Genomic DNA, 22,719 nt, shown 5'->3' with positions numbered 1-22,719 from the left:
TTGGCACTCTTGATTTCTATCGATTGTTTCTCTCGCTTCTTCCTTATGGACCACTTCCTGGTGCTTGTTTTTATCGACTACTTCTAGCGCTTCTTTTCTATCGATCATTCCTGGCGCTTCTCTTCTAAAGACCACTTCCTGCAGCTTGTTTGCTATCTGTCCTTCATGGTGCATGTTTTCGAATGGATCACTTCCTTGCCCTTGTTTTCTACACTCTAAACCTTTTCACACCTTTAAAGGTGTAACAACGTGCATGGCGCACGCCTTTTTAGGTGTAATTTTGGTAACATCATAATGGAGCACGGTTTCGCACAAATTTTCTCTACTCGAGTGTTGTCTGTCCTCCAAAAATTCAGCCTTGCAACATCTCAACATTGTTCAACAGTAGTGTAGACACTTGCGCGTGCTCGATTATTGATAGCGATGCATATATGCATTAGCTCGTATCTACGATATCCAAGACATAATGAAAGCAAGATTTGCACTCACACTTGATCTTTAGTAATGCTTTCCAAATTTTGCAAAATATCATCCTGGAGATGCAATGTTACGCAACCAGGTTGAATGTTCATAGCGCACACCTTTAAAGGTGTGAAAAAGTTTACAGTGTATCTATCCTTCACATAGGTTGTTTTTCTATCGACAACTTCCTGAGATTGTTTTCAATCGAACAATTCCTGGCACTCTTGGTTTCTATCGATGGTTCCTCGCGCTTCTTTCATACTGACTTTCTCTGAATCCTTCGTAGCGCTTGTTTTCTATCGAGCCTACCTAGCGCTTCTTTGTCTATCGACCATTTCCTAGCGCTTCTTTGTCTATCGACCATTTCCTAGCGCTTGTTTTCTATCGATCCTTTCTAACACATGTTTTCTACCAATCATTCCTGGCGCCTAAGTGCTTTTTGTATCGACCACTTTCTGGCGCTCGTTTCCTATCAACCATTTTCTAACGTTTGTTTTCTATCGATCTGTCATATGGTGCCTGTTTTCTGTCGATCATTCCCAGCGCTTGTTTTCTGTCGACCATTTCCAGGCGCTTGTTCTCTGTGCTTCTTTTCCAATCGACCACTTCCTGGCGCTTTCCTATATCGACCATACCTAGCCCTTCTTTTTCGATCTTGCACTTCCCGTCGTCTGCTTTCTAAGGATAATTTATATCCCTTGTTTTCAATTTTCTATCGATCCTTTCCTGGTCCTTGTTCCTGTCGACCATTTTCTAGCGTTTGTTTAATATCGACCATTTTCTGGCGCCTGTTCTCTGTCACTCATTGTTACGGCTTCTTTTCCAATGAAACAATTCCTCGCGCTTCTTTTCTATCGATCATCCCTAGCCCTTCTTTTCCGATCGAGCTCTTCCCGTCTCATGTTTTCATGGATCATTCATCGTTTCATTGTTTCCTATTTTCTATCGACCATTTCCTGGTCTTTGTTTCCTGTCGACCATTTTCTAGCGCTTGCTTTCTATCGATCCTTCCTATCGTCTGGTTTCTACTGAATATTCTTAGCCCTTCTATTCCTATCGGCCACTTCATAGCGCTTGTTTTCTATCAACCATTCCCAGCGCTTGTTTTCAATCGAAGTCCACTTTGTGGCGCTTGTTTCTCTTCGACCATTTTATTGCATTTGTTTTCCATCGAGCTTACCTAGTGCTTGTTTTCTATCAGTCATTCCTAACGCTTTCTTACGCACTCCTACACTCTGCACATAGGGTGTAGTACACGGAAGCCTAGGTTGTACAATAGGAACACCCAGATGGTGAAAAATTGCCACTCCATTATTTCCCAGTTTGTCCAAACGACTGTTTCAGATGCGGGAAACACAATCAGCATTGTTTTGTTATGTGCTTGAGGAGTCGATAGCCTATAGACGAGTCGGTTCGCTACTCCTTCGAAACGAAGGAGTAATGTTCCATGTGAGTTCGGTTCGCTGAAATTTTCAATTTCGGTTTTCAATCTCTTGTGTGGCATAGGTATTAATCAGATTGCAATTCTCTTGAGATTGCTCTTTGCAAACTTGGCTTCTAACAGTTATTATCTTTCGGAGAACTGTTTCTCACCAATAAGGAGTCTCTTTCGGAACGATTACTATGCCCTGGCTATCAGCAGTAACAACAACAGAAATCAGGGGTCAAATTTTCTGTATACAGGGCGGTGTAAGCTTTCAGACTTACCAATTTGAGGGAAAGTAATGGCAGTTAAAAACGATAAGACTATCAGGGTACAACCGACGACAACGAACGGTAAGAGAAATCCCCCTGCCTGAAACAGAAAAGAAAAGATAAGCATAGTTAGATTTCTCCGTGCTCCCTATACCACGTACACTATACGGGGGGGGGGGGGTTGATAGAATGCAAAGGAAAATAAGGAAATGCCAGCCAGGCTAATGCCGGCTTGCTATTCCAAAAAGAAAAACTCAAAATAAACAAAAAAGAGAGAAAGGAAAAGGGAGAAAGACAAGGAAAAAGTAACGAAAAAGAAAAGAAAGAAGCAGAGCAGAGACACCCCAGTGGTATTCAACTGAACTGTTGGAAGAGCGCGTTTCGGGCTGTTCCACTAGCGGTGTAGGGGTGCCCGTTGTTACACAAACACTTCGAACGCTGCCGTTGGTTTTGGAGATGCTGCGGTGGAATATGTGATGCACTGCTGTCTATCCTCAATGAATTCGTTTCAAGTGCATGTAGTATCACCGAAGTTCCATTCGGACGCACGAGATGGTTCCTAGCTGCCAACGCGGCCACGCCTCAGATATCGCCGATATTAGCGATATCACCTAGCGCGCATCTCGCATAAACAACACAAACCAATCGCGATCTCGATAACAGCATCTTTAGAAAGCAACGCCCGCCTTCTAAGCGTTTCAGTAATATCAGACGCCCCTACACCGCAAGTGGAACAGCCCGAAACGCGCTCTTCCAATAGTTCAGCTGAATCCCACTGGGGTGTCTCTGCTCCCGCTCCACCGGTCGAAGCCGCGTTCAAGTTAAGGTTGCAGGGAGCTGTACTATTACGTTTGAATTCACACATTCGCTTTCCCAAGGTTACGCTAAGCTTACAGGAACTATATGTATGTCCCTCTTTTTCACATTATTAATGCGTTGGCAATACAAGAGTCATGTCAAAGTAAAAACGGCGGTGTCGATCTGCGGACGCACGTGCAAGCCGTAGCGCACCGAGCGGAGGAGGGACCGGTGCGTGACGTTATTGGGGAGGTGCCGCTGCACTCTTAAAAAAAGGGTGTATTGTAACTCCTTTTTGGGAGTAAACCCCTGCCACAGATATCACTCCGTCTAGAGTGTACAATTAGGTACTCCGAAAAAGGAGAAGATTCGTCAACTCCTTACTGCAGAGTAATTGTACACTTCAAAGGGAGTGATATATGTGGCAAGAATGTACTCCCCAGAAAGGAGCGGGAGCGGGTGTAGAGGAGCGGGGTTGGCAGCGTGCCAGATGCGCGGGCAAGTCCGAGGGTGCGAGTGAGTGGTGGGAAGTTTGAACAATGCAATCGAGAGCGAATCAAAGGATAGAGGCAACAGAGAAAGGAGCAAGCAAAAGAAGGAACCAAAGGCTTATGCTAACGCATTTCCAAAGGATCCCCCAGTGGATCTTCCTAGTTATTATTATTTTTTATTATACTATATTCTTTACCATATTATGCGGTCCATGAATTGCTCACCTCGTACAGAAATCCTCCGATGAAGGGTCCAATAAACAACCCCAAACCAAATGTCGTTTCCACCATTGGCTGCAAAGAGTAACATGCTCACTTTTCTACACTTTCAATAGTACATTCTAAGCGTGGCAAGTACGGACCCGTAGCCCGTACACAGTGGGTCATGTCCACCAGCTCTGACCTTGCCTAACTAAACTAAACTAAAGATGCCGTCCACTCTTCAAACGGAACTTCAACATACGACACACTGAAGGCCGTTTATCATCACCGTTTATCCGTCCTGATTTGTGTAATGCGCAGGGCGTATATCGGTTTGTGACAATAGAAATAACTGCATAGGCTTCACGAAAAGACGTATCCCTCTAGTTGTCAACAAATCAGCATTCCTAGAATCGAACTTTACCGCACTACGCGCTCCTACGCTCTTAAAACAAAGCTTCACCACATAGCACGCTGAAGGTCAACCATTGTACAGAGTGATACAATCCTATCATTCTTGATTTGTGGAAAGCGCAGTGCGTACGCTTTTTTGTGACAATTAACATTTCTGCATAAGTGTCACAGAAAGGCGTACGCCTCCCGTTTTCAACAAATCAGGGGAGAGAACGATGTCATTCGAGATGAAGGTTGGCTAGGAGCGTGCTATGTGGTGAAGTTCATTTTCACACTCTCGGAAGTCAACTTCACCGCATAGCACGCTCCCCGCCAACCATCATCTCGAATGATTTACGCATTTTTTGTGACAATTATGCTGCTCATAATTGTCACAAAAAAGGCGTGCGCCTCCCGTTTTCAACAAATCGTGGCATATAACGACATGATTCGAGATTATGTTTCTTTGGCTATAGGAGCGGGCTACGCGGTGAAGTTCATTTCTAAGAGTGCATAGCACGGTCTGTGCCAATCATTGCCCTTAAAGGAGCATGTAACGTGTTGAGAAAAAAGTTCTCTTTTTGACCGCATTCAAATATGTCACCATTGTATTTTTACACAATAAATACTCTTCGAGCGAACATACGTATTGCGCCCACAGCAGACGTTTGATTTCCCCGCTCGCGCGAGACTCTCTGCTTTTCTATGGATGCCACGTGACAAGCCAGGGAACGCGCGCCCCGATGTGACAAAGAACCTGCATCCACTCAGAGGAGGGATCGCGGAGTGACGTCAGCCGGGATCTGCCACCGACACGGTATTGCTAATATCTGTCCAATATTGGGATAAGATGTTGTGCTGCTTGGGAAACGACAGTTTCGAAACTCTTCAGTTTCGAAATCGACTGAAACTAATGCGAGCGTCCCCTTCAACAACATTCTCATGCATTAATTGGCGTAAAGCGTCCCATCTTTTTTGAAAACCTTGGTGCGTCATGCGTCTACTCCGTTCAAGCATCGATGAAAACTCAACTCACGACACTAATTTCCACGTGATCCGGGAACTCAGCCGCGACGATTGCGTAGCAGCACGTTATAGCAGCGGTGAATCCAAGGGACTCGATGATCCGTAGAGTAAGGGCCAATGCGAAGAAAGTTGTGCCAGGAGGGGAGTACATCATACAGCTGAAAAGAAAAATAACATATAGTCACCGGGATGTTGCGGTCCAGAATAGAAATAAAAGTGAGTGTTAGTGTACGCTATAGCCGTTGCGTACGTAAGGGATTTCTTTATGTTTTCCGCGTGCACAGAACCACCAACGCTATTCCGCGATCGTCTGCCCGCTGGGACATTCCATCATCACCGGTAAGGACTCGCGTAGAGGAACACCACCTCCTCTACATTTGGTGACCCTAATGTGATTGCACTTCGTGAGCTGCGAGGTAACCCCTGCGAGGTGGAACTGCCACCCAGCTTGAGAAAACCAGACGCTGGGGTTGGCGCTCCAAAAAGTGGGAAAAAGTGACCCGGACGAAAACCACCATGTTCTCGGTCTCTTACCATCCCAAATTTCGACAGCGACTACCAACATTAGGCATCAATTCGGCCCACCTCATCACCACCAAGCCCAGTGCAGACAGCAGTCGATGGCGCTACGGCACAACTCGTGACTCCCCGAGCACGTCGTAATAGGAGGCCACCATCTTCTCGCTCTGACCCGGCACCCTTCGACTTCGACGCCCCGTACCGGTCGCGGTACGCCGTGGTCCCTCACACTTCGCCAGGCCTCCACGTACACCGTGATGGTATTCCCCGGAGCTACTAGCGGCACCTGGTCGAGCAACGCACTGCCTTACCACATCGCCAAGCCGCTGGTCACTCGCCTGAACGACGCGTCAGCTTGGCAACTCTTCAACACGCTCGTGACTACGGCTCACGTCGTTCCCACAGCACACGTCCTGTCTGCCTGTGCCACCCTCCTCGACGCTCCGGTACTCGTGGCCCACCAACGACCGCCAAATGGCTGGTCATTCCTGCACCATGCCTTTTGTCGCCGCGTCACTCGCTCTGCGTCTGGTGAGGGGGGCACTGTGGTGGCCGCCGATGGTGACGACGATGTGCCCCTGCTGCCACGCGCTACTGTGCTGGCTCATCAGTTCTACCGGCGCCGTCCTATAGCGTGAGGCCACGAGCACCTGCCCGCTGGGACATTCCATCATCGCCGGTCAGGACTCGCCTAGAGGAACACCACCTCCTCTTCACCATGGACGCTTATGCGACAACTGAAGTTTTCTCACTTTGTTTTTACTTTTTTGTGTGTTACAGCGACAGGGCGATCTGTGCTCGTACCAGAGTAATACTATTGCATAAAACTATGTGTTAGTATCCTTTACAGCGTCGTTACATTTCAGCGTGTCAAGTTGACAATCAAATTGAAAGTCGACTGCCGTGGCGTGCGTAATTAAAATATGTTACAGTGTATTTCGAGAGCCGTTGATTTTAATGATCTGAAACATTCACATGAAACCTGTGGGGATGACGACGGGCATAACTGGACTTACTGCAACGTGTAGACAACGTCCACCAACATGGGAAGTTCGAGAACGACAGTTTGTTCATGTTGGTAGGCCCACGCCACGACGAAGCAGGACGTCGCGCTCCCGCCTAGGCAGTCTCGCTTGCGTGATGTAATATTGATAATATAACGAAGCATTCCAATGCCCCTCAGCTGCCTCGTGATAAACTCACCTACAGCAAAACACGCCCGGTGACCGGTGTTGTAAGGGGTTACGTTGCCACACCCTGCCATAAACGCTGCGGCGCACACGGTTCCCGTGGCGCCATCTATAGTCTGAGCTGAGCTTTTTGGGGCAGACCAGAGGAATTTCCGAGGAGGTAGCAGAATAAAAAAAATTGGGAGGGGTTCCATGGGAACTTTACGTGGGGGAGAGGGTTTCGCACTCGCTTTCCCTGTCCCAAATGCGCCATAAAAGGTAAGATTTCGGGGGTTCGAACCACCGAAGCCGCCCGCGCCCCTGACTACGCCAACCATTGTAGGAGATCCCGTTCGTAACTCGTTTGGTCTACCGTACTTATCACGGCGCCTCAGTTATTGAGATATTTCTCTTCGTCACCTTGCTCTCCAGGTATTATGGTTGATTGTGGCAGACATTATAAGAGTTATACGGTTTCGGCATACTCACCCCATGATAGAACAGAAGATACCTTCGACCAGCATCCCACCGCATAGCAGCGGCTTGGCTCGAACGTGCTTGGACAGCTGCAGGTAATCAGACATTGTCAATCATCATTCAAATGCGCACGGTTTGAGATTCCCGCGACACATCTGCGTGACGTCAATGTGACGACACTGTGACGACATGAGGGCGCTCCCTTGGCGCCCGCCGCAGAGAATACGTGAGGAGGTGTTGAACAAAGCGCTCAGCGTAACGATATTGCCAAGAAGGTCACCGAAACGTGAAAAAAGCTGATGAGGAGACTCCTCCTCCTTGCTCCCCCGGGCGAGCGAGCGACATATCCCGGCAGTCACGACAAGACCCGCATAACTCTAGAAATACGTCAATCCCGTGTGGAAGGGCTAGCAGGAGAGTAGTATCTAGTCAAATCGTCCTGTTACGCATATTTATTTCACTTACGTTAGACAGCAAACTTCCCTTGAAAGAGGCGCTAAAAATTTCTCCTCTTGGAATGAAGGGTGCCGTTACGTTGACACAGACACAAAAGCAACGGGATACATCGGTTGCGTCGTTCGCGATTTTTTGAGCAAGAGAAACCGTAATTTGCTGTCTCCCTTTCTTAAGACGTGCGATAAGACGAAGAGGCCTCCGATTGGTCACCTCGAACGGTCTCCCGCGATGATTGGACAAATCGTTTGCGGAGACCAATCAGACCGCGCTCCGCAATTGTTACCCTTCTTGAGAAGGAGAGGGAAACAGCACAATGCGGTTTCTTTCGCCCATTAATGGCGAACCACGGAATGGACGACTCCTGTTCCTTTTGCGGTGGTGTCAAGGTAACGACATCTTTTATTCCACGAGGGTAATTTTTTGCTCTTTAGTGCATCTTTAATTTCCTGACTTAACATACGCGGTAGTCGCTCGGTAAGAGTTTGCCGCCGCTCACTAACCGCGCCAAAATGAGCACAGGTGCAACAAAATTTACACATTTGCATCAACAACAAGCCCTTACACTGCAGCGAAGCATAGGCGTTAGAATTTCGACTTCGTTGCCTCGCAGTCTATTAGCTGCTCCGCCTCGCTCTGAATACAAGTAGGAGGAACTTACAAGTTTGCCGTAGAAAGGAGCTGTAAGGAACACAACAAACTGGTAGATGCCGATGACGAGGCCGAACTGAGTTGCTGTATTTTCTTTCTCTTTCGCCTGCACCGCAACAGATTCGTAAGAATATACATCCGTTAACACATGCTAATGCATGGGACCTGAAGAACGAAGCACAGAAGGCCGTGAAATCATATACAAAAATATGTTACCAAAGAGGAGCGCTGAAGTAACATAGGATTGCTTGAAACTCTATACGCTCTACCAAAACCGATCACGCAAAATAATTTACCTAAACGTTCTATTCATCACTGCGTAATTGAAATTACGAAAATATCCTAAAAATTAGCCTTGCGTAGAGCGTGGTGACCTTGGAGGGGCATCCCGATCTGCTGCCGTGACGTACGAAGCACGTGTGACGTTGGAGAACCGCAGCGAGGAGCCATAAGCGATCCACATTCCCGCCTCGTCACGAAGTTACGTCGACACCACTCACTCTCTTACGGGCTCTGTGAAGGAGCTGAGTGGTGTCCAGAGTGCGTTCGAATGGAGGACATCGATCACGCTCTCGCCAACTCACGTGGCTCAGTGGCAGAGTTCGAGGTAAGCTCCTTTTTTTGCTAAATTGTAACTTCACTCGGTACTTTTGCGCCGTGGTAACTTTCAGAGGAACTCGTTTCTTTTTTAGATAACTTTGCCGAAGTAACTCAGGCTAAGTTCGAAGTTACTTTTAATTCGATTTTCACCCACGTCCACATATTTTCTTGCTTTCCCTCCGGTTCTTTCATAGCATTTTTTTGCCATAAAACATTATATTCAATCAATGACAGTATTCAGGCGACAGTATTGTGCGCCCACAGGGAGTAAGATGCAAAGCGTTGGAGAGACGCTTTCTGGAAGGCTACTTAAACGGAAACTTCGCAAGGAGTCGAAAAAACTTACGAGATACCGAACACAAACCGCCCCCTCGATACCGAATACAACATTCGCATTCATTTTGCGCGAGTAATTACTTAGTAAATGATGGCAATAGCAAACCGAAACCGAAATGCGAAGAGCGAAAACAGATCTCCATACTAGGGCGGTTCGTCCAGAGGAGGATTCCGTGACGTCATCCAGCACTGTCGTCTGCTTCCAAGCCTGCATTCTTTCACCCCCTGCCGGATGATGTCAGCAGTCTGTTGCTTTAAGCGCCCTCTCGCTTCACAGAGGCGAAACGCTCGCTTCGTAATAATTTTTTATTTCGATATATTCGATTCCGAGATATATTTCGTACACATGTCCCTGACATCCCAAAGATTACAGATTTGTGGTGATTTTGATTACAGATTACAGATTACAACCTTTGTGGTGATTTTGTTGCGGAGTCCCACTTTAAGTCGCCGACAAATCGCTAGTATATAACGCAACTTCAACTTTTTCAACCCAAGAAACGCAAGCACAAGCCATCTGTCCACTGAATCCGGTAATACGCGCATGCGCGCTGGTACGCACTGCTTCAAGCAGAGACGCGGATAGCTTATTGGAGGAATGCCAAGCGTGGGGAACGTGTAGTGTTACGCGATAATGACGCACTAGTGAGGCAATAGTGACGCGCTTTTCTGCCCACGGGTGCAGAAAAGGCATCCCGCTCCTTCACCCAGCCTACTCAGCCCACAGCCCACTCAGTCACTGTATAAGTCAGGCAACGAACGGAAACGATGCACGCAATCACGGACGACGCAGCGCGGGAATCATGTTCCTTTTGTATTGCTCTCAAGGTAACCGTATCGACAGTGAACTTACCTCCTGTGGGAAGAACGGAGCCATGAGGGCATAACAGCAGCCGAGGAGAAGGCCGGTGAAGCAGATGCTGACGAGCACTGTGATGGATCTCTTGTTCCACGGGAATTTCTTCTTCTCAGTCTTGGATGGTTCATGGTTGTTGGGGGTGGCAGCTACGGAGGTAATGGTCCATACGGTGTCATTCTTCTCATAGCGGTGAAGCACTGGATCAGGTGTCATCTATTCGATTGTAACATTCTCATGAGTGCCATCTTTTTCGGCAGCCACGAAACACTTTGAGGGAACGCAACTGTCGAAAGCAGAATTCTTAAGGAGTCGCTCTGCCGATGTCCTGAGCTACGCTGTATGCTGTACGAAACATATCCTGCTGCATAATCTACGCGTTGTTTCTCTTTAGGTGTTGCAACTCGTAACTGTTGATGTACAGTACAGGAGTGGGATCATTTTAGAATGTCAGGAATAATTTTTTCACGCACATATACGATGTTTCTGTATAATATACTTCTTATGTGATATATGCTTTATATCTACGTGTATTCATCTTTATAAATTATACCTCTAATGACTTCACGAACATGATTAATGTAATAGCACATAAATTATATTTTTATCAGATTGATAACATACATTCTCCGCTCTCGAACAGCGGAAAACTCTCGGAAAACAGCGTATATCTTATTTAGTCTACGAAAAGAAGGTGCCTCAATGATTCTTTCATTCTTTAATTTCAGTCCTGTTTACGAAAGCTGTGTATTTCTGTCAATTTTTGAAGATCTGCTGAGCCTCCACAAGTTTCGATGACGGGAGGAGCGGGTCACGTAACCATAAGCCCACAAATCGCAATGATGTCATGTTCAGGAGAGGAGACTTGTCTCCTAGCAACGACGCCGGCGTCCGGGAAGGGTCACGGGGTGGAGAAGTCACGTGACACTGATCGAAAGAGGGGGGGAGGAATGGGAGAGACGTCTTCTCGCTCCTTTGTGTTTTCTTCAAGGTCGGAGAGGTCGGATGTGTCACGTGGGGCTTCGCTAACGGAGCGCAAACAGTGGGCCCCCCGGAAGACGCGAAGGGCAACAACGTTGCCAGATGAGAGCCGTGCGCTCAGTCAGAGCCTAACATGACGTCACAGGTCTGAAAATTAAAAATTAATTTTCTCTCGCTTTCGCGTCACGTAGAGCCAAACTATTTTGCAGGAATGTAAAGCGAGACAAGGCGATTTCAGTAACACAACTTTGGTAGGATTCTGAAGACACGAGATTTAGTCCGTAGTGGCACTTTAATTTGATCTCATGTCATTCGGGATGGTGGCCGGCTAGGGGCATGCCATGCGATGAAGTTCTGCTTTAAAAGTGCGTTTAAGGGAATGGGCGCATGCGTTCCAGTCGATTTCGAAACTATCGTGTCGTTTTGCTCCTCGCTTACCACTGAGCACGGTATCGAAAATCCCACGCGAATAGTAGCGCAATTTGACTGCTATTCGGTGAAATACATGACAAGCGCAGATGCCGGATGTTGAGACTATGCTGGAATTCCGTTCTGCAAGAGGGCGAAAACCTCATTCCCTACACCACCAATCAGGGCACGGACTTCCGAGCAAGCGTCTGGTTCGAAGCCCCACTCTTCTGACGGAGGCCCTCTCACTCTTACTGTCATGGAGTGACGTCACGCTGATGTCGTTGTCGCCAGAGTTTCCGCGGTCGGGGAAGCACCGCCCAACTTTAAAATCCGCGTATTATTATGTAACCACTTTTCGGACAAAAGAAAATAATAAGTAACTTGCATTACACATTAAACAATACAAAATAATTAATAATATGATTGCAAATTAAATTTAAAAAAACAAGGAGTATCTGTTTGATGGATGTCGCGTCCAGAACGCCTTTAAGTGCATTGAAGGGCTTTAACTGCATTATAATCGTGATGAGGACGGCAGAGGTGGAGATTTTTTATTACGTGTTAGCACCGCGAAGCAACTATGGCTATGAGCAGCGTACAGACGTGGACAGATGGAAAGAGGACAGCAGTAAGGAGGCTAGTATGCCTCTTTGGTCGACTTCAGGGTGAACTGTGTCTGCATTCGTCTGGCAAGCCTTCGGAAAGACTCAGACAGCAGAGCCAGTGGTAAGATTCGAACCCATCACCTCCCAATCTTCAGCACGACCATGGCTACCACCAACGAGAGGGACGTCTTAACCCGGTCGGCGATGCCGCCGGTAGGTTAAGATTAACAGAAGACAAGTGTTTGTCCAGGGTCAAACTAGAGGCACTAAATAGGGGTACAGAGTATCGCATTCCTTTTCCGCGCTGGAGCCGCCGTTCGGTGTCCGCGATTGCCCCCCCCCCTCCCCGATCGTGTCACGTGGTTTCTCCTGCCAAGAACGCGTCGTTATATTGAGTCCCCTGCATCCAAAACCAGTTTCTTCTGTTGCGAGCTGGCTCCCCTGCGCACTTTTCTCCAGCGGAGAAGGGGGAGATTGGCGTCCCATTGCTAGGCGACGCAGCTGCGCCGGACCCAAGATGGCGCTGTCGCTCGCCGGCGTGGCTCAGTGTCACTACTCTGCTCCCTATTTAGTGACTCTAGGTCGAACCACTAAGAGGTGCCAGGATCACATTGCGGCGGATGCTCCGCCTTCTAAAGGCGATCTTTCAGGAATTTCTTTTTTGGACGTCGCTGGCTTTCCTTCTAGACAAAAAATAAAAATAAAAAACGCTAACGGTACGTTGTTGGGAACACCTCACTCATGTGTTGCTCAAGGGACTCAGCAAAGATGGAACCGACGCCTCGTTCACTCATTAGTTTAGTACTCTAAGGGATACGTAATTTAGTCTTACCTGATTAATTACTGATTAAGCACAATAAATAAAAAAAAGACACTGGAGTCTACGGTACATGACTAACAAGATCTCAACACCTAATAAATTTGCGTATATGAACATATACGCAAAAATAAGCATGAGTAAATATAATTTAATATAACCTATTTTAACTAGCTTAGCACTTTCTAAACTTCCAGTGTTTGCTTCAATAACCATACTGATACCACTAAATCATTGTATCGTTTCGCAACTAGAATATAGTTTATTCGAGCGGCTTCAATACTTGGACCCGTAGACGACATTGTTTGATTCGTCTCAACACTTCGTGTAACTCTACTGCGTAACCTGCCCACGTATTTGTTATGGTGATAATTCATAAGCGTGCGCATGATACAACTTTAAATCGATATCTTAATAGGCTGCGCCACTAAACATGGAGATTTACGTCGAAACACTGTTAAGGCCACGCAACAACTTTATTATTCAGATCAGCAACAGTTATTCCAACAGTGATTCAGATGCTGCAGATCAGCAACTGTTATTTTCAGCTAACCTGGCTGCGAGCGAGTTATGGGGTGTAGATAAGTTTTCAGATTATACGACGAGAAAACATTCACGTCCCCATTCAATGAAAAAAAAAAGACTTACTTGAAGTGGATCAACAAGTTCTTCTCACATTAACTTGGATGATATTGAAACGTTACAGGCGAGTAATCACCAAACCAAGTTATCGAGTTTTCCTTCGAACACAGCGAAGCATATTTGTGAACTGCACTTCAGACTTTCCCGGGAGGATGTTACATCAAAGGTGCTTCTAACAGGGTAGCAGATAATATATTAGCAGACACGACGAAATCAGAGAGCCTTAACAGCATTGAGACGCAAGCACGTGCTCTGCAGACAGTGAAAATATGTCTGCGAAGACGCGGAAAACACGCTTTCTTATCACATTCCCTGCATGTTAGAAACATTACGTCATTGATGATGTATGCCAGAGGACAACGTGTTAAGAGGACGAAAAACGCCGAGGCCATCATAGTAACCCGTTCCTCACGCTGCACACGTCGATGGCAAATGTTGACATTCAGGGTGTTTCACCTAACTTGAGCCAATGTCTTTATAAAAAAGAAAAAAGAAAGAACGGCGGATTATGGAATGCCAGGACGAACGAGATTTGCTTTGAAAAGCCACCTTGCGCGAGTCAGTACGTTTTTGTATTACCCCGTATTTTGTATTACTGAGATTAATGTTGTTTCTCAATGTGAATTTTAGAGCCGAGTCGCAAAGCACACTCTGAAATTTTCGTTGAAGTTTGCAATCACGTACGTTCCACGTATAGTTGTCTTTCCAAGCTAAAACGAGGAAGGAACGACATTAGCAAAACGATACTAAGTAGTAACACTAAATAACGTATTACTAAAAGGATGCTAAAAACGGTACTAAATACGCGATACTAGGCCTCTCACACGTGCTGTGAACCAACGAAATCTCCTTTTTCATTTCATGGCTCAATATTTTCTTTCAGTTCGAGTCTTGGGGTAGCATCTCAATCCGCCGAATTCCAGTCCTCTGAACGCACCTAAGCAGATTTGCTTGATTTTTTTATTCGCAAGCAAAGTCGAGATAGGTGCCTTAATAGTAGCTCCCTCGGTGTAGGGTGGAGTCATCTGTTGCAGAAGCGAACGCCTCAAGGCCGCCATATTGAAGCTCACCCTAACCATGCATGACTGCTTGTGTTTCGATTTCGCCCACTTTTTGGAACCTCCTTGCCATGAATTTACTCAACTCCTAAATGTATCGTGAAGGTAAGCGTATAGCTACACTCTGGTGAGCGCATCGCGAGCTGTGCGTGGGCGTCAAGATGGCGAAACTTTGCAGCAGACGACGCGGTTGCCTTCACCCTACACAGAGGGAGCTAGTATGCAGGTAAAACGGTTCGGGGCGACGTCTGGTGACAAATAATCCCGAATACGTCAAGCAACCGTGATCTATGTTGCCCACTGACTTGCTGCTCCTGATGGCTACCAACTTGTTTCGTTTTAGACTCAGTGTTATTCGCGGGTAATGCAGTTGTGCCGCCGTACTCGACGAGCAATGCGCAGCTGGTGACGGCTGCAACACACTGTTGCCCGTAATTTTCAATTTTCATTTTCTACAAAAAAAAAAGAAAAAGAAAAAAGAAACACAGGCGGAAAGGAGAGGAGGAAAGGCGCCGCCCGGACACCCCATACCTCTATGAGACGACCGCGGCATTCCTTTTCTCAGTCATTGATCGGTTACAGAATGAAGTGTACTTATTTTCCGGGGACGGATTTCCGGCATACCCTCAATATCCGCCGTCTGCTCTTGTCATGCATTCCGTCGAATAACAGTGGAACTACACCAGTATTTCGCGTGAGATTTTCGATGCCGTGGTCAGTGGTCTGCGCTGCACTCTAGTTTCGAAATCGACTGGAACGGACACAACTGTCTCTACCAATGATGAGGACGGTACCCAGAAGAAGAACAGACTGTTCGAAATATTGGGGGCTCTCGTCCTGATGTTCTTCCCTTCCATTTCCCGGTTCGCTTACTTTCTTTTTACCCTTCTGCCTTACTGGTACCATGGTACCTCCTACCCTTCTGTCTTATTCCAGGAAGATACGTTCAAAAATGCAGTCTCGCATTTCTGTGTTCATCGCAGTCTGTGTCCCCAGTAGTAGTTCGTTTGCGATTACTGCGATGTTTTCAGGAATAGAATCCCATATAACATCATAGTTATTCCCGAACTAACTGCTATTTACGGAAAAGCGGTTCAGTCGGCAATACGGTATCCAATCGCAAAGAAAACCACGCGGAAAGAGACATTGTATACGCTCTCCCTTTACCTGGAGGACCGACGACATTGCTGATGACATCCCACTCAACGTTTGAAAACATGGCCAAATAGTCATCGAAACCAGTGCCGGGCGTCACAGCCATTTCGATGGGCTCTGCTGTGCAGAACAACATCCTCATTGCACACAGGAATGCTGAAGAATATACTTCTCCTTCTTCCTCCACCACTAGGTACAGTTGAATACACAGAATATACAGAACATACAGGGTGTGTGCAGAAAAACATGACCCGCATTATTACATGTAACTCGTTGTCTACTTAGCCGATGAACTTCCGGTGGCGCACGACGGCGTATTTATGCGTGCGAAAGCTACAAAAAAATCCTGGAAGCCATACTCAGTGTAAAAAAAATAAACAGAGCGCGAAAACATGGGCTTCCATGCATTAGAATAGGGCGGTCATGACAGTGCATTGTAGTGCATTTCCGTCTCATGAGAATTATGTGCAGGCACCGCTAGGGGTACTGCCGATGAGCATCCATGTGGGACATCGTTTCGATTTATGCACCGACAGCTCCCCTAGCGGTACTTGAACACAACTCTCCTACGTGCACCATGTTGCCCTTTCACATACACCCTGTTGTCCACCATGTTGCCCTATTCTGATGCACGGAAGCCGACGTTTTCGTTGTTCCATTTATTTTTTAAGCTGGGTATGGCTTCCACAATTTTTCTACAGATTTCGCGCGCATAAATGCGCCATCGTGCGCCACTGGAAGTTCGTTAGTTAGGTAGGCAACAAGCTATGTGCCTAAATGCGGGTCATGTTTTTCTGCACACACCCTGTACTTCTTCTTCTTCTTCTTCTTCTACCAATGAGATAATGGCCGTGAGCCACTAAGGGAGATTGGCCAGGACAAAAGGGGCGTGAGATGTTTGTCTATGTCTGTGCAGTAATGATGGGGACTACGAACATACTTGTTGCTATTGTTGTTACCACGGACACGCGAACAAATGCGTTTCTTTGTCGTCTCGCCAGGTGCGCCGGATAAGAAAGCGTATGACGTATAACAATATACAGGGTGCCCGGTGAGAAAGTGTCATTCAATTTCTAAAAATAGGTTTAACTTCAGAAAATTATGAAACTACGTGGAATACATACACACAGACTTTTACCACAGATTCAGGCCGTTCGCATTCGCTCATTCGCTAATTAGCAAAATTAGCTTAATTAATTCGCGTCACACATTAATTAAGCTAATTTTGCTAATTAAACTCAAAAATTAGCCAAGTAGAGTTAACGTTTTTCTTGATGAATTCGGAAGGCAATGGCCATAGCGCACTATTCCAACCGAAATCGCAGATTTTTTTCAGAAGATTTGTGCAAAAATTTGGCAGCCGCAAAACCATCATCATCAAGTTCATCGCCAGGGGGCGATAGCTACTCTACCGTATTCTGGTAGTGATGTGGGGAATGAAATAATTGAGCCCCTTCACAAAAGGGATCCTATCGTCATCGTTCTATGCGTTTGCATAAAGAAGCTCTTGCTGTCGTCTGCTATGGTAGTCGTACGCGACCGCTTCTGCGCGTTGAAAATTCAGATTTCCGCTGGCCAATCATGATGTAGATCTCGCTGGCCGATGAACAGCGCCCCTTGCGCATCGTGCGGATGGGCTGCTCATGGAGGTTGCCGATTATGCCATGGGCGTTATAATCTAGTAGGTCGTAGTCGCAGGGCGTCATGGATTTGACCGTACATGTGCCTTGCCTTGTAGAGGCTAGTAAAGGCTATGATGCCTTGACATATTTAGTGTGTTGAGCTGTATTAATGTTGTAGATCTCTGTGTCGCGCTATCGTGCATTCACCCCCGCAATATCAATGAGTGGAGCGCATCAGAACCTCGCGTATAACTATGCTAGGGCCCAGGAAAATCCTTATTGTTTGTCAGATAGATGTGAACATTAACAATAACTATATAAATGAATACCGACGAGTGTATATCGATGTCTCTTGGATAAAATCGAAACTCTACTAGGCAGTCAGGTCGCTCGACAATAATGCTCCAAACAAGTACCATGAAACATTCGAAAGCTTCACGCACCTTCTTGATGATAAGTATAGTAGAAATTGCGGTCGACTTTAACGAAATTTTGAGACAGTCCATTATACGAAGAATACTTTCCTTTAAATTTTTGAGTAATTACATTTATTTAGAAATGCCTTACCATTATGGTCATCCCAATTCTGTATATGTAATGTAATGAATTACATTACTCATTACTTTTTCATGCTCTGTGATGCATTGTTGGCGTCAGTACCTTTTTTCTCAAGTAGTGACGCTACTTTGGTATTACATTTTCCCGGATGTCTCTAATACAGTCCAATGTGATGGTTAAACACGTACTGCAATGGAACGTGAATGAAAAGTGATAGTAATTGGAATACGTCCAAAATCGCTACGTATGAATGATTTCGTTGAGAGGCAGAGCAGTATTCGCAATCTAAATGAGCAACCATAGATAAGATTGACTGCAGGCAGAAGGTGTTGGTGTTGAAAGACTCGCTCAGTCCTCCTCCTTGGTGAGCTGGTCGGTGACGATGGTGACTGGGCAAAACCAGCTTGAGGCTTTTCCTTGCCTGTGCCGTGCACAATTCGCAACTGCTTTAGGACATGCCTCAATGAATTTTCAACCCAAGTAACAAGTAATGTCATTTCACATTACCCAGCCGCATTGTAGTGACATTATATTACGCTATTTACTGCTCCGTAAAATGTAACGCATTAGCATTACTGATTATGGTGTATCACCGGTAATGCATTACTCCGCGACTCTGAATGCGTCCAGCTCTGCAACTCTGAATGTCTCCTTTCCTAATTTGCTGAAAATAGGAGGCCTAAGTCTTCTTGTGGTCCCTTGAATATGTGTTAAGTGCCACAAAAAAGTGGTACGTCCCGTTATCTCTTAAAATCGCAACCGATAGCTGGCACTCGCCTTGGTGCAGATCCTGTTATGCGGTGAAGCACAGGTTTTAAAAGGTGGTGGCAGTTGTGGTAGACGGGCAGCGAAAGGGGGTAAGCTTGTGTGAAAACTGGGAAATCATGGATCCATATATCTTCGGGGATATATAAGGGAACCAAAGTATATTACGACATGTTTTTGTTGTTTTTGATCTTGGCTGGGGCGACCGCCCCTTTCACCTTGACCGCCACTGCATCGCATGATGACAACCTCAAATGTTAATTATCCGTAATAAATAAGGCGTATAGAACCATAAACTCCCGAAAAGCAAAAAAAAAGATAGGACAGATAAGATAGCATAGACGCAGGTAAGGAAATCGATGAAGACAACGGCCTAAGCATGGAGAGAATAAGAATAAGACAACATATGACAGAATAAGACAGAATAAGAAGTCTATGTTACCTTATTATCTCACAGTATCACGACTTTTTCTCTTGTGTTTTTTGTATGTAAGTTATGTTCATATACTCGCGATGCTGTAACTCATTATTGCTGTCACCCACTTCCTCATGTAACGTCCCTCAAGGGACCTTTGGAAGTATAGTGAAATAGATAAATAAATAAATTACGTTGGCACTGGACGGAACTGAGGGCGGCGGGACAAAATAACAAACAGTTATGCGAATAACAAGAATGATCGTACAGTTGATAAAGACACAAACGGTTGATGAGCTGCATACTCTGCGCATAGTTTCCTTATACACCTAACGATGGAAATAACGCGCGTCTGCTGTATGACATGACATGACATGTAGGACATGAGCACATGTTGCGTGACACGCTTGTCTCAAGCTCAGGAGCAGAAAGCAAAATAGCGGCTTTGCAGTTCTTAGGTGTAACGCGACTGTAGTTGCTTTCACCACTGTCAACCTAGAATCTCCCGAAATATCGCCCTTACTTACATTTACGTTATCTCCTGTGTAGCTTCCAAGGATTCACACAATCTTTACGCAGCGTACAACAGAGCTCCTCCCCTAGGCATTCCCCGTGATGGCGTGGACGGTCCGACGTCGGTGACCGCGTTCTTCCAAAGGCTCCAAAACAGAGGCTCAGTTTCTGCGAGAGCCGAGAAGCGAAGGGCGAAGATAAAAGAACAGCTTTGGAAGATAGCTTATGTTTGCGACATAAAAGGATGCAGCGTAACATCGTAACACGTGGAAGAAGCTGGTTTACACAACAGCCGTCCGTGAGCTTTCGCTATTGCGCACTGGTGAAAAAGATACGTCCTACGACCTCTCTGACGCCACCTTATCACGTTTAATACAGCGCTCTCCTTTATACGATGGGAGCCATAATAAAATCATCAGTGCCTGTTCTCTCTATAAATACTGCGTAAACCTGGGTAAAGCGTGGCATTTCTTGCACTCTGTAAAAAAAATACCGCATGAACGGCAGAGTGTCAAAACTCTCATCGATGGTGTACGGAGTGCTAACAAAATCGTGTCAAGAATTTTCAACTTCCAGTTTCGTATCTGTAAATTGCGAGAAAATAGATTCCGCTCTATTTGAGACCGAGAAAATTTGATGCCGATACCATTTTGTGGTGGCGTTGTTGGCCTTACAAATGTGAGCAGCGCGACGACTGTAGCCCAATGGCCAGATGAAATGGTGTGCTGTCAGGAGATGACAGTGTAGGAAGCAACCAGATTCGATTTGTGTTGGTCTAAAGCCTTTTTTGTGAGCATTACTAAAAGAGCTTGCATTTTGTCGAAAACGCGCCGTTTCGGAAACGCATCGGAGCACACAAACCTGTGTGTGCGTGTATCGTTTTTTTTTCGTTTTTTTTTTTTTTATGCAGATATAATTTAATGGCGTGAAGGACTGTCCGCGTTCCCCATTTTTCGATCACAACGCAAAACCAGAGTTAGCTTGCGTTAGTGTTCTCGCTTCAATGCAGAATGTGTTTGTCATTGACGATCCGATAGCGTAATTGGAAGAACTACATTGGAAACTCTTACTACTTTTATCGGATGTCTTCGGCAAACAAACAGGAAGACGTTCTTCCACAGTGCCTCCTGGTTTGCAGTAAATATAGCAAGACAGCAATGTGTTACGCACAGGGTTTTCTTCCTACAGTTTTGGTTCACGTCCTATGCTGTTCGTTAATATGACACTTCGCTTTATGACAAATATGTGCGGGAACGGCATATCGTATTACGTGGTCCTTAACGGTCGGAGCTAAACCCTTAGCTCGGAAGGCGCCGACATTCCGAACAAAAAGTCTTCTATTGGGTATTGGCGCCGAGAAGTTTGGGAGTCGCCCCCTGGTGTTCACTGAACGAACCTTGTCGTGGGGATGTCCCCGGGCCAGTATTCGCACATTGCATTGCGAATAAAGGCATTGCACGTGTTAGGGGCTGTCCAGCATTGATATTTCCTGGTGATTCATGAAGAAAACGACATATGTGTTCCAAGTAAATCGCATTTTTATTCCAATATGACAGTTTTTACTGTAAGTAACAGAAACGAAACCGAAACGGGGATCCCCAGCAAGAGACGGCGCAGTGGCGCCGCTAGTGAGGGTCTCGCCGCCAATATACAGTGCTCAGCATTGACAGTGCATCACCAGATCACGGCACTTTTCCGCTTTTCCGTGGCACTTAGTGGTTCGTTCTCGCTACCGTAGGATACAAACAGTTAAAGAACGTATTTTCTCAATAAGCAGAAATTCTATATGGTAACAAAAACTTCACTTTGGTGACACTGAGTGGGGGGGTGCTTCATTGCCATGAGCGGTGCTCTACCCCAGTGCTCGTGGGAATTTGGTGCAGATTTCGTGTTAGCGCCGCAAAGCAACAGTGGCTATGAGCGGCGTACAGACGTGGACAGATGGAGAGAGAACAGCAGGAAGGAGTGGAGGACAGGGGGGTTAGTGTGCGTCCTGGACCGACTGCAGGGGGGGGGGGGGGAGGGACTGATCCGACATTCGTCTGGAAAGTCTTCGGAAAACCCAGGGAAAACCTCAGACAGCACAGGCGGTGACAGGATTCGAACCCGTGTCACCTCCCAGTCTCGGCGTGGAAAGCGATCCTCTTAACCACTATGCCACGGGAGCTGATGAAGCACATCACTTAGCACAAGTATTTTTGTACGCGGTTTTCTGATCTGCATCAACAACTTGCTGAGCATGTGGAGCAATTTATCTCTGTCATCGTTCCTGGGATGTCCCTCTGTATTCGGTGTTTTTCGATTCAAACCGAATGACGGAAAATTTACCCGGCGTATGATTTTCGATGTTTTTCTATTAAAACCGACAACGCGGAAACCCTAGGTATAACTAGGGAAGTCCTCTTCCACAAAATGTTGTCTGCGTAGGGGATGGGGTTACGGATCGCTGGCTCACATTATTCGGAGAGAGGGCAATGAGACTCATTTTAACTATTTCCCTCCCGCGCCGAGAAGTGTGTCTCCAGAAGTCGCCAGGTGTCGTTATACTGTGACCAGAAACTGTATAGCGCTCGAATTAGCAAGGGCGAAGCATTCCGCTTACCCTTAAACGAAACGGCGTTTGTGGCTCAATGGCGAACTTGTCTGCTCGACGATTACGACGCCCCCTACGTCGAGGTAGAACGTGGCACGGTACAGGTTGCTTGGACACGACGTCGACTTCAGCGTGGCTCCTAGACAACGCAGATCGTGCGTTGAAATTCCAGCGGCTGTTGAAAGGCCCTCGTGGCAAAAAATATATCGCCAAGTGACTCGTTCTACCAACGAGTCGTTCATCATTGTGTTTGTCACGTGACATAAAGCGCGTATCACCAATAAGCGCATGCGCGCAAAAACGTGATTCCATAAGAACTTTCCGTTCCACCCGGCCAACTGCGTCACGAGGACTGCATGTTTAATTTTTTTTTTTTCGAAACGACGAAAACGCACTCCGCGGTTCAAGGTCTACGACTGGCCTGTTATTTCTTCCATCTGAAGCACTTTACTTCAAT

General features: G+C 46.3%; 1 protein-coding gene and 1 long non-coding RNA gene across 5 annotated transcripts in view; one reads left to right on the top strand and one right to left on the bottom strand.

Annotated features, from left to right (window-relative positions):
- Positions 1-10,283, top strand: part of LOC135366557 (uncharacterized) — a 67,677-nt gene extending 57,394 nt beyond the window's left edge. Inside the window, exons 2-3 of the long non-coding RNA XR_010414216.1 lie at positions 8,699-8,942; positions 10,100-10,283. This is a non-coding gene — a long non-coding RNA (uncharacterized LOC135366557). The remainder of the gene's footprint in view (positions 1-8,698; positions 8,943-10,099) is intronic.
- LOC135366554 (MFS-type transporter SLC18B1-like) overlaps positions 1-22,459 on the bottom strand; it is a 41,615-nt gene extending 19,156 nt beyond the window's left edge. The window contains exons 1-8 of one of the 4 annotated variants that reach the window (XM_064599301.1): positions 22,272-22,459; positions 19,684-19,837; positions 10,125-10,343; positions 8,346-8,441; positions 7,244-7,320; positions 5,077-5,224; positions 3,672-3,740; positions 2,170-2,257 (exon numbers count right to left, since the gene is read on the bottom strand). In XM_064599301.1, the coding sequence (XP_064455371.1) occupies positions 2,170-2,257; positions 3,672-3,740; positions 5,077-5,224; positions 7,244-7,320; positions 8,346-8,441; positions 10,125-10,343 (697 nt within the window). In that variant the 5' untranslated portion in view covers positions 19,684-19,837; positions 22,272-22,459. Of the gene's footprint in view, positions 1-2,169; positions 2,258-3,671; positions 3,741-5,076; positions 5,225-7,243; positions 7,321-8,345; positions 8,442-10,124; positions 10,344-13,589; positions 13,785-19,683; positions 19,980-22,271 lie in introns of those variants that run through there. The other 3 variants (XM_064599304.1, XM_064599302.1, XM_064599303.1) reach the window with 3 other exon arrangements.
- Positions 22,460-22,719: the final 260 nt, after the last annotated feature.

Source organism: Ornithodoros turicata, chromosome 8 (assembly GCF_037126465.1).
Source record: "Ornithodoros turicata isolate Travis chromosome 8, ASM3712646v1, whole genome shotgun sequence".
Lineage (NCBI taxonomy): Eukaryota > Metazoa > Arthropoda > Arachnida > Ixodida > Argasidae > Ornithodoros > Ornithodoros turicata.
Note: the sequence above shows the minus strand (reverse complement) of the source record. Positions and strands in the feature narration are given on the sequence as shown.